This window comes from Cucumis sativus, chromosome 4, assembly GCF_000004075.3.
Source record: "Cucumis sativus cultivar 9930 chromosome 4, Cucumber_9930_V3, whole genome shotgun sequence".
NCBI classification, from domain to species: Eukaryota; Viridiplantae; Streptophyta; class Magnoliopsida; order Cucurbitales; family Cucurbitaceae; genus Cucumis; species Cucumis sativus.
The window spans coordinates 425,183-436,425 of NC_026658.2; the positions used below are offsets into that span (position 1 = coordinate 425,183).

At 33.1% G+C, this 11,243-nt stretch overlaps 2 protein-coding genes across 2 annotated transcripts; both read right to left on the reverse strand.

The window, feature by feature from the left end:
- Positions 1 to 139: 139 nt before the first annotated feature.
- Positions 140 to 2,029, reverse strand: LOC105435154 (phytochrome A-associated F-box protein). The gene is made up of 2 exons (XM_011654630.2): positions 731 to 2,029; positions 140 to 623 (listed from the first exon to the last, which is right to left on the reverse strand). The coding sequence occupies exon 1, from the start codon at positions 1,947 to 1,949 to the stop codon at positions 810 to 812; it is 1,140 nt and encodes a 379-aa protein (XP_011652932.1). The 5' UTR covers positions 1,950 to 2,029; the 3' UTR covers positions 140 to 623; positions 731 to 809.
- A 2,317-nt stretch (positions 2,030 to 4,346) lies between these two features.
- On the reverse strand, positions 4,347 to 8,651 carry LOC101206963 (NADH dehydrogenase [ubiquinone] iron-sulfur protein 5-B). Its single transcript, XM_011654632.2, has 2 exons — positions 8,361 to 8,651; positions 4,347 to 4,727 (listed from the first exon to the last, which is right to left on the reverse strand). Exons 1-2 carry the CDS (start codon positions 8,508 to 8,510, stop codon positions 4,626 to 4,628), a joined length of 252 nt encoding a protein of 83 aa, XP_011652934.1. The 5' UTR covers positions 8,511 to 8,651; the 3' UTR covers positions 4,347 to 4,625.
- Positions 8,652 to 11,243: the final 2,592 nt, after the last annotated feature.

An 11,243-nucleotide genomic window follows, 5' to 3' on the forward strand; every position in this document is an offset into this window, starting at 1 on the left:
TTACTGTCATAATGCATTGGTTGGAGTTCTATAAGGTATCGGACATAACTTGTTTTACACTCTTAAGTCTTCACAAGCAACGAGGGACTCAATAATAAGAGTAACATATGACTTTTGAGATTGGATTTAAGAACATTTGTCAACAATCAAAAGTAATATACTTCAATACTTCTAAAAGAATCACTCAAGAAAGTGCTTGTAGAAGAACTGATTTAACCCAAAAACACCTAGAAAGCACTAAATAGATCATCCAAACACAGTTTGGTTGGCCCTACAAATCTCTGAACATAGTCTTTTAGCATTTCTTTCATTAAATTAAGTAATTGGGAAACAATGCTCCCTAACAACAACCAAATACAAACAGAAGATTATAAGCACAAAATACCAAGGTTTCTTGTTTCAACTTATCTTTTAAGTGTTGCTTCATTTGAACTTCTCCTCATCATCCTCCAAAATTGAAGCTATGCTATTCCTCATCTTATAACTGGAAATTTCCTTAAAATATCTTCTTGTCCTCAAAATTTCAGCTGCTATCTCTCCTTAGCAGCTACCGGTTAAATGAAACATGTAAAACTCAAATGTATAGGCCTCATACAAGTAATATCGTACCTCAGAGATGAAACCTATAGCAACGGTTTTAATGGAAACTCGTGTTCAGTTCATGGAAACGGGCAAGAAAAGGAAAGAAGTTAAGCAATAAATGATATTAAATTATAGACAAAAGCGCTACCAAAACATTGCTTCCACTTCTTTCTAATGTTTGTTAATGGAAATTGAATGAGGAATGATGGGAAAAGCAGAAGTGAAAATCAAGTGTACAATGGCAGATCTGTCCAAGCTCCAGAGACATGGCCATTCTCACAGACATAAGCTCGAACAACTGGCTCACCATCATCATGATAACCAAAAACCCGCCTCAAACAGAAGGCAGAATGCAAATCCCAAGTCTCTTTACAAGAACAAAACGCACAATTCAGATCAATTTTGTTCCTATTCCCATCTTTTATGGTTCTCCAAACATGAGACCCTTTGAAATTCTTGAAAATCCCTCTAAAAAGCATGTAATTCCGTTTCTCTTCAATATGAACACATCCAGGCCAATCACAAATGTAAAGAGAATCACCTCGAAATCGACTCCGAAGCAGCTTATTCCCTTGCTCCCTGCTTAAATTCCAGACCCCAGATGCCAAATGCGACCGCATAGACCTGCAGATCTTCCTCCTCTTTGAAACACAAAATTCCCTATCCGTCATAAAAACCCCTTTTTCCACTTTGGTAGAACCAATTTGAGGGTCGAGAACATCAGGGGCTTCAGAATCATTATACATAGTATCCAAATACAGATCGTCGTAAAGAGACCAAGCACAATCAGAAGCAGAAGCAGAAGCAGAAGCAGAAGCAGAGAGATCAGAATTAACCTCAAATAAAGCCGTAGAAGAAGGGTTGGATTCGGGCTGGGAGTATTGAGAAGAACCCAATTTCATGTAATTTTCATCCGGACCCAGTTCCCGCTCAAGCCCAAAATCAGAATTCTCAAGAAGAACACCGGAATGGACGAGGCCAGGACAACAAACAGCGAGCTTGTGAAGGGAAGCCCAACCACCAGCAGGAATAGAGTCCCCGACGAGAAGATCGGAAACGAGAGAAGGGATAGCGTTGGAACACTTGGTTTTCCAGCAGATGTTGCGGATTGTGCAGGAGAATTTGGTGGAAACACAAGCTAAACGAGCCCAGTTGCGGGGATCGTCTTCGAGCTTGAAGAAGATGTTGAGAAGAATGTCGTCGGGAAGGGTAGAGAAGAGAGAATCGGCCATTGGAAAAAGAGGGGTTGAGAATGGAAGAGAGAGTGAAGAAGAAGAAGAAGAAGAAGAAAGAGAGAAAAGGGGTCGGTGGTGGTGAAAGTGGAAGGGTGTCGTCGTCGTCGTCGTCGTCTTCTTCAACATTTGCATCCACACATTTTAGCTCTTTGGTTTTGCGTCCACACAAAAGAAATTTCCCAACTTTGCATCATAAAAACACCAGCCAATTCCCCCAATTATTTCCTTTCTCAACTGTCACTTTTTCCTTTTTCTTTTTCTTTTTCTTCAATTCTAAATACTTTTATCAAATATTTTAATTTCTTTTATTATATTTAAAATACAAGACAAAATAAATAAATAGTGTTTATGTGTTTATAATAAATTTCTAATCTAAAATCACTTTTAAGTCTTTCAAAAAGTGATCTCAAAATTAATAACAAACATTGAAAATACTTAGACCAAATATATACTTCAATCAATTCTTTTTGTGTAAACCAATTATATTTAAAGCTAAAAAAAAAAAGAATATTCAGCATTTAAAGCTTCTATTTTACTTTATTCTATTTTGTTTTCCTTTATTTCATTTCAGGTCTAAAGTTTAATTTTAAAAATCTATTTTAATTCGTCAACTTTTAAACTATTGAACTGAATAAATTAATATTTTAACTGAAGATTAGTTTTTTTGTTGGGCTAAATTATAAAATTGTCTATAAATATTTTTGTTTGTTTCACAACGTACTATTAGAAGTAGAATTTTAAACAACTTTTGAACCTTTGAAACAATATTTGTTCAAAATTGTTGTTACATTGTTTTGTGTTCCAACTCTTGTGATAAAGGAAATTACCATAATCACGTACGAGAACTTTCGTATATTAGGTGAATTTCCACAACAATAATAAGAATACCTTAGTTAACAAATTGGTAAACAACTTGATGAAAACTAAACATATTTGGCTTGAAAGATTTACTATATAAAGGAACAAGAAGAAAGAAAACTTGTTCTTAACTTCAAAATTTTGAACTTTCCACGACCTAATTGATCAAACTCGATTGAACATCTTGAACATACATTATAAACATGAGAATACAAAGAAAGCATAAAGTCTAAGAAATTTCGTTCAAATTCAAAGTCCTGTTTTTGAAATTTCAACTCTATTTAAACTAATTAAAAAGCCACTTGAAAGGACACAATATTTCATCTAAATGGTCCAATTCCAACTTTAAAATAAAATCATTCAACTACCATCATACACGTAAATATATAATTCATTAAAGATACGGATGAATATGAATTTCTAGATTCATTTCAAAACATATTTTTAGATGCACACATAGTTATAATTCTTTCATTATGTATTAGAAACTTAGTTCATTCAATATTTAAGCTAAATTACCAATTATTTGCTTACCATCTCGATTATAATTATAAAACAAGTTCACTCCAACAATAGTTTCGAAAGGTTTATAAAAAGCTAAAGATAATATTACAACTTTCTAAAGGGTAAAGGTATTTTATTTTTACAACAAAGAACGCACGGCGATCAACATGTTTTACGATCTAGCTTCTTCTTTTTTTTTTTTTTTTTTTTTTTTTAGTTTTTGATTGTGTAAAAAGAAAAAGAAGAGAATATTAAAGAAGCAAAGGCAAGATAAAGATGTGGTGGAGATGAGTGTTCGCAATCCATGCGTTTGATTGATAAGATGGCTATCTATAAGAGAAGTGAAAAGGCAATGGCCAAACACACATTCACTTCACTCCATTGATAAGAAAGGAATCTCTTGTGAGTGTTGAGGTTGTTTCTTTATCTTGACAAACACCTTTCATTTTTTTCACAGTTTCAAAGCTAAGGCTATTCCCCATTTAAATCTTTCAGATTTCTGCAAATCTTATCCCCTCCATATTTCCAACTCATTGATCAACTTTCTGATGTGATATGTCTCTATTTCTCATATCATACTAATTTTAGTTTCGCTTTAAATTTCATTTTTCATTCTGTTTCAACTTTCAAATGTCATTCCTAAAATCTAGAACAATATATTTACACAAGTTTATTCAATAATGTCTGCAAGCCTTTAATTCGTTCTACATTAACATTAACATTTGAAGGTAATTTGAAGGTAACTACAAGTAGATTTGAATTTTAGTTGGGTTAGGTAAGCTGCAATATAAGAAAAAAGAGACATTAATTCTGGGAGAAGGTTTGTCAATCATAAGTGGGAAAACTCCTAACTTAGGATAATGTAAATAATTTTGAAGAAGGGAGGATAACAATTACCTAAACCAATGAACTAACTCCCAGTTAGGCTGATATATGAAGAACTAAACATCTAGCATTTGAAGCATAAACTTCACAATGTTTTACGTTTACCCTCTGCCATGAAATAATTTCCTCTTGTATTCAATGTCCATATTCAGGATTGAGATTCATAGAGGTTAGCAGTATCGGTTAAGAGGCCCTCGAAACGTTTAACATACGTTAAGGCTCCCCTTGATACGCGGATAGAAATTGAAAAACATATAATGACCCCTTTCCTAGAAAGATACATTTGAGGAATAGCCTTATTGATTAAACCAGAACTTGGAAATAGGATTTAAGTACCAATAACATGGTTAACATCATCTTCAAGCAGAAAATGCTGTCTTTCTGATGGAGCAATGAAAAAAATATATGAATTGGCTTAGTTGCATGACTTGTGAATTTCGTACCGGATTCAGAAAAAGACAGAATAGAATGTCATTAACAAGTCAGCAAAAAAAAAGTGTTTGAAACAACAACGGATGTCCATGCATTCTTCATTATTCAATCTCTGAATGACAATTATGACTATGCATGAGCAGCATCAACATGTTTACCCTCTTTGGCCTCCCGTTCAGCTGCCCTTAGTTTCCTTTGCTCCTCCTTATAAACACGGTTTCGTCTTTGGAACTGAAGGTATGGCCCAAACAAAGTAAATTGAATTAAAACGGATACTCGCAAAGCAGGCAGAATCCTTTTTAATAAAAGCAGATCATACTTCTACCATTTTGGATGTTTTTTTTAAGAAGGAAACGAGTCACAATATTATTAATAATGAAAATAGAGAGATAAAGCTCAAAGTACATAAGGGACATACAAAGATCAAAGGGGGAGAGGGAGAATCAGCAGGCGCACCCAGGCATCTCAACTAGGTTGACACCCCCTTAGCGCCCTCATCACATCCATACCATTTTGGATGTTTATCCACGAGTTCCTATTATTCTTTAACAGTGATGTGCTTAATCCTACTAATATAATGAATTTTGGTTGAGTTAATTGTTCTGACTTTTTTACGGAAACAACAGCTTTCATTAAGAAAAAAAGAAAAGAAAAAATATACCACCCTGCAAAAAATTCCACTGAGGAAAGGGCTTTCAACTCAATAAGATATTGCATAAGGAATAATTACAAAAAGTCTTTGAAAGTGAAATCCAAAGATAAACATGAAATCTCAGCAAGGACAAACCACACCAGGTCCCTCTCCATACCACAAAACACTATTGTTCCTCTCCTCCCAAAGATTCAACGATAATGCGCACACCTCCAAAAACCAAAGAAAACGATCTCTATTTGAAAGGCCAATGGAAGAGGATCGTAATTGAATACCCCACTTGATTGATAAATATTAGAATTCAATTGACAATCATAATGGTTCCATAAATTCATTTAGATAATTTATATGTTAAAAAAAAACAACAGCAAGAATAACGCCATAACATAATCTAACCCATTTGGGTATAGTTTTGTCATCTAGGTCAAATTAGCAATTGACAGAATCGAATACCAGCTCGACTCACTGTAAAATAGCAGGTATTTTAAAACTTTGGTTCTTAACGACATGGTGCATGACTAGTCTATGGAATAATCGCAAGTACTATCTTGTGAAGGATTCTAGTTAAAATTTCTAGCATCTTAGTTTGGTAGCTATAATTTAAGTTTTGAACCATGATTGAAACCTCAAAAACATGTAAGATAACCACTTGCACTTTGGACTAGTAAATCAACCAATGATGATGATATTAGTGATGCAAAAAAATAAAATAAATTAATTAAATTAAAGAATCGACCAGTCCATTTAACTATGCTTACTGATATAACAAACTAATCCATATAATATGATGGCAATTGCAGACAGAGGCCACACCGCTCAATGACATGAACAGAAAGGAATATGGTATTCCAATATAAGGTGGTACCAAAAATAGTAATCGGATTGAGGTTCATATCTGCCTCAAGTTAGCAGTATATCCCACAGAAAATCAAAAAAGATCATATGAATGCATGGTTGGTTTTTTTAATAGAAACAACTGCTTTCATTGAGAAAAAAAATGAAAGAATAGAAGGGAAACAAAAAAGAAGAAAAAAAAAAACAAGCTTGGAAAACCACTTTAAAGAAGGGGTTTCCAACAAAGTAAGATACTATTGGAGGATAAGTACTTATAGTCTTTGGAACAGAAACCCAAAAAGAAACATGGAACCAACTAAGGACCAATCATCACCACGGTTCCTCTTCATACCTCTAAAACTCTTTGTTATTCCTCTTCCCCCAAATATCCCACAAAAGAATAACCATGGTGAATCTATGATCATGCTAAAAAAAGTTAACCTATTCATACAAAAACCTAGCACTGTGATTTTTGTTACTTGGTGCTAGATTCACTGATTTAGGTATAAAAATAAAGTCAATTTCTAGCACAATCCATTTACCTTCGAGATAAATGAAAGTAAAATTAAGAGAACTAATAATGAAAACAAATTTAAACAAGCAGCAGGTACCAACGCCTAAACCAAAAGTGGGGAAAAAGGGGAGTAATTTAGCAAGTCATTAAAAGGGTAAATATCTCTTTTGGTCCTTGACGTTTGGGTGTGATGGAATGTGTTTGTAGTATTATGTAATTCAAAATTCATGTTGGCATTGAGTATTTAGGTTTTGATTTAAAATACAAAACTCGTTTCTTTTTAAAAAGAAAAGAACACTCATGAAATTCAAGAACTCATATGAAGCTATGAAATAGTGCAACAAACATCTGAAACAGAAAACCTAGAGATTCAAGACTTGAGTGTGTGTGAAGGAGTGGTAAGAAAACACGTTGAGATCTAACACTCAAGGGTGAAGGATGTTGTGGCCAGCAAAGATGAATTTAAATTGAAAGAGAAAATGTAAACTCAAAATCGGACAATGTGTGACAAAATTGCAAGCAAGAAACAAGAAGATGTGATGATGCAAAACCCTATTTGCAGTCCATGGAGTTATGCAAAACCCTATTTACATACTAAAGGCTCATTGAATGGCCATTAACCCCAACAACAAAGAAGCTTAGTTTTATATTTCCTAATTGTTTGTAACTAAAGTTGCTTTCTTCCATATAGAGACATGACATTCTTGTGTTATTCATTACTAGGCTGATAGGCCCGAGTTATGAGAGTTTATTCTCGTAGGCATAAGAAGAGAGGTGCAGTTACGTGAGAGAGAATGTAGTGTGCGTGTAGGTCCCAAAGAAAGTTGTTTGTTCAAGGGACTTGGGTTGCTGAGTATATATAGATATATATTGATTGGCTAGGTAGCATCTTACTTACATAGAAACTTCTTCTTTAGAGGGGTTTTTTTGTAGGTTTGGTTTTTTGTATGCCCTAGACCCTAGTATTCTTTTTTTTTTTTTCAATGAAGCAGTCGTTTCCATAATATATACAGTTTGGCTGAGTGGGTGAGGTAGGTTTTCGTTAATATCTTGTATTTGGGTTCTCTTAAGAGAATTGGGAGAGAGTGGAGCACTTAATTCCTTCCCAAGTTCTTGTTGATTAATAAAATTGATTCCAAGGCCTAACACAAGCATCCATTAAGATGCCACATAACCCAAAAATCAGTTCTGCTTATCACAGTCTTGTGTTAATCTTAGAAACCCGTGATGTTGTTTAAGTGGCTTTTTACAAATTCAAATCTTCACAAATCATAGGTAAGCTGTATCCCCGTTCTTCAACAATATAAAGGTGCCCTGTTTTATTTTAACAAGTAAGTATCTATATGTTCAATTTACCAAAAACATATCCCACTATTCTGTCCTGTTCTTTTGGAATAAAACAAACGCAGAACTCAATGCTGTTATTGTAAGTGTAAATAGATGCAATCTTCATAGAAAAGATCTATGTTCAGTAACATAAACACACTATTATGTGTTAGCAGAAATGCCTATACTGATTGATGTCCCCGAAGGAATGCCTAAACTGATTATGACTTTCTTCCCTAATCGATCACTATCACCTAAAGCGACAGAAATCCAAGTAGCCGAGAATTCAAATCTCTCCAGAAATTTTGTCAATCAACAAATTACATATAAAACGAGATCTAAACCACATCTCACTAAACCCCCTTCGAATGCGATGTCAAAAGCAAGAACCCTGGTCGAATTAGACAACAGAAGCTCAAAGGAACGAGGAACCAAAAATCTAATCCCGGTTCGGGCAATCAATCTAACCTATACATGAACGATTGGGAGAAAAACAAAACAGAAGCAATATAGAGTTAAGGGAAATGGAAGGTGTTACCTCCTTGAAATGGTGAAGGCACTCGAGGTAATCTTCACGGAGTAGAGAACAGTCCTTTGGTTCTCGGCAGCGGGACATACAATCGCTAAAATCAATCCAGAAATCGTAGCATCGGCCCTTGTTTCCGGTGATTCCCCACCCTGACGCCATACTTCTGAATCTCTTGAGGTTAGCACTGAATCGGAGTCTCCTTGTGTCTGTTTGATGTGGTTCGAACCGCCAAGGCAGAGTGGAAGTTCCCAAAATCTGATGGATTCTTGGTTTCGGGTTTTGAGTGCAACTATACAATTTAGTAGCAAACTTTAGTTTTTATTTTGAAAACTAACATATTTTTTTCTAATTCGTAAAATTGTTTTTCTCGATCAATATTTCCTAAAATGAAATTATCTACTTGTTGAGTTTTTTACGGGCATTATGATAAACAATAGGATTTCTCGTACACAGCTATATACAAGTAGCAGTTAGTTGAACTTATGTTGGCAACTAGTCTACATTTGTCTATGTGAACATAGTTAAATTAAATGAAAAACCGAAGAGAGATCAAAACTTTTTATTCCAAAACTTTATCCATGAATTTTCTCTATCATATTATTTTTCTTGTTTTGTTGTTCATGTGTCATTTGTTATTAATTCATAAAACTGTTTTCCTTTGTCGATCTCCAACGATATTTCCTAAAATAAGATTATCCATTTATTTTGAGTTTTTACAGGCATTATGATAAACAATAGGATCTCTTTGCCCAGCTAGTGCTACATACAGATGTCAGTTGAACTGAACTTATGTTGACAACTAGTCTACATTTTTCCTACGTAAACATAGCAACTAGTTGAACGGAACAATATGACCTCTTGTGCACAGCTACATACAGATACCAGTTGAACTGAACTTATGTTGACAACCAGTCAACATTTTTGCTACCTAAACATAGTTAAATTGAATGAAAAATCGAAGAGAGATCAAAACTTTTTGTTCAAAAATTTTATCCATGAATTTTCTTATCATATATATTTTTTCTTGTTATGTTGTTCATGTGTCGTCTGTCATTAGTTTTTTTAATAGAATCTCCTCCTCAATCTTAGCCCTTAATGGAGCGTTAATTTTTTTTTTCAACAATTCAACCTTTGATTCCTCCAAAATTTGAGAATTATATTTTTTTAAAAAAACAAATATATATTTCTCATCATTTTTTGGTACAAATGGTATTTTTTTCTTTTTTTGTTCCACCGTTCTATTACTTATCTACTTTTTCACAAATTTCTAACACTCCTTTGATACGTGGATTCATTTAATATATAACTATTGCACTTAAACAGTAGACAAAATACAATTATTTATATAATAAAATACCCTACAATATTTTAACCGTCGTAAAACATATGAGCTAAACATGCACATAAAAAATATAGACTAAAATTGGATGTTGGAGTTGATTGCAAGGAGGTGGTTGTCAAAGTCGAAAATTGGGTATTGGAGTTGTCATTGGAGCTAGATATTAGTGTCAGTAGTTGATCATAAGAGTTTGTTGCATTGTAGTAGTTTCTTGCACGAAGGTGGTTGTCAGAGTGATTGTTGGAGCATGAAATTGGTCATTGAGGTTACCATTTTGAGTGATTGTCTAGCCCAATATTGATTGTTGGAGTTATCGTTCAACGCCTGAAGTTGGTCACCAGTGTCGAGTATACAAAAGTAGTCATTGGAGTTGATTCATAGAGTGTGGCAACGATACTTGTTGACAAGGTCCGATGAATGGAGCATTTAAAATATTGGAATGAGGAGAAATTATAGTGTTGGTAAAATATACCATACCAACTCAAGTCTACCAACATTTTAAATCGACAAGTGAAACAACGAGTAGGTAGTATGTTATACCTACTTTTTATCATTAACGTTTAGCTTTTAGTTTTTTATTTTTAAAAATTAAGCTTAAAAATTCATTTAACTCCATTTTTTTTATATGTTACCTAGTTTTTACCAATGTAGAAAACCACGCTAGATTTTTAAAACAAACAAAAAAAATTGTTCTTAAAAAACTGTTTTTTATTTGAAATTTGACAAGTTAAAATCATGGTTGGGTGAAAATAAACTTAACTTTTAAAAACAAAATGATGGAACGATAACTAATTTGTTTTTAGTTTTTAAAATTTTTAGAAAAATAACTTATTTGGTATCCAATCGAGTTTTCAAAATTTTTCATGTTTGATAAGTACTTTATTGGTTCTTCATAATTGTTCTACTATGTAACACTATATGATGATGTGGCCCAATGGTGATCTGCTACCATTGCAATCGATTCAAAAAGTTAAAAACAACACATGTGTTATAAAATACGGTATTAAATTTGTTTTTAATGTTAACTTGAGTTTTTGGATTTGTTGATGATTTCATATGTTACTGGAATAGACGGTGTATGAAATTCTTTTCATAAACTTTTATAATGTCATTATCCCAAACTTGCACAAACATCTTTCGAATTTATAGAAAATCAATACGTTCGATTGATAATACCTCAACTCAAAATATTGACAAGAAGAAAAAATATATACAACTAAACATGAACTTCTCAAAAATAGTAAAAGCTACAAGGTTAACAACAATGGAGTAAGCCACACTAACATAGTCACGAAAGTACAATATTTAGAAAACATCTACTTTTCTAAAATAGAAAAATAGTGATCGTTAATGTATAATTTTTATTTTTCAAGAACTAAAAACATAGAAATAAATTAAAAACACACACAAATATATATATATATATATATATATATTACATTTATTATATTAGTGATTATAAATTATTTATGATATAATGAAAATAACGAATTGTCCTTCTTGTTGATATTGAAGCTATGAAAACATAAAAAATATCGATAGAAATAGAGACT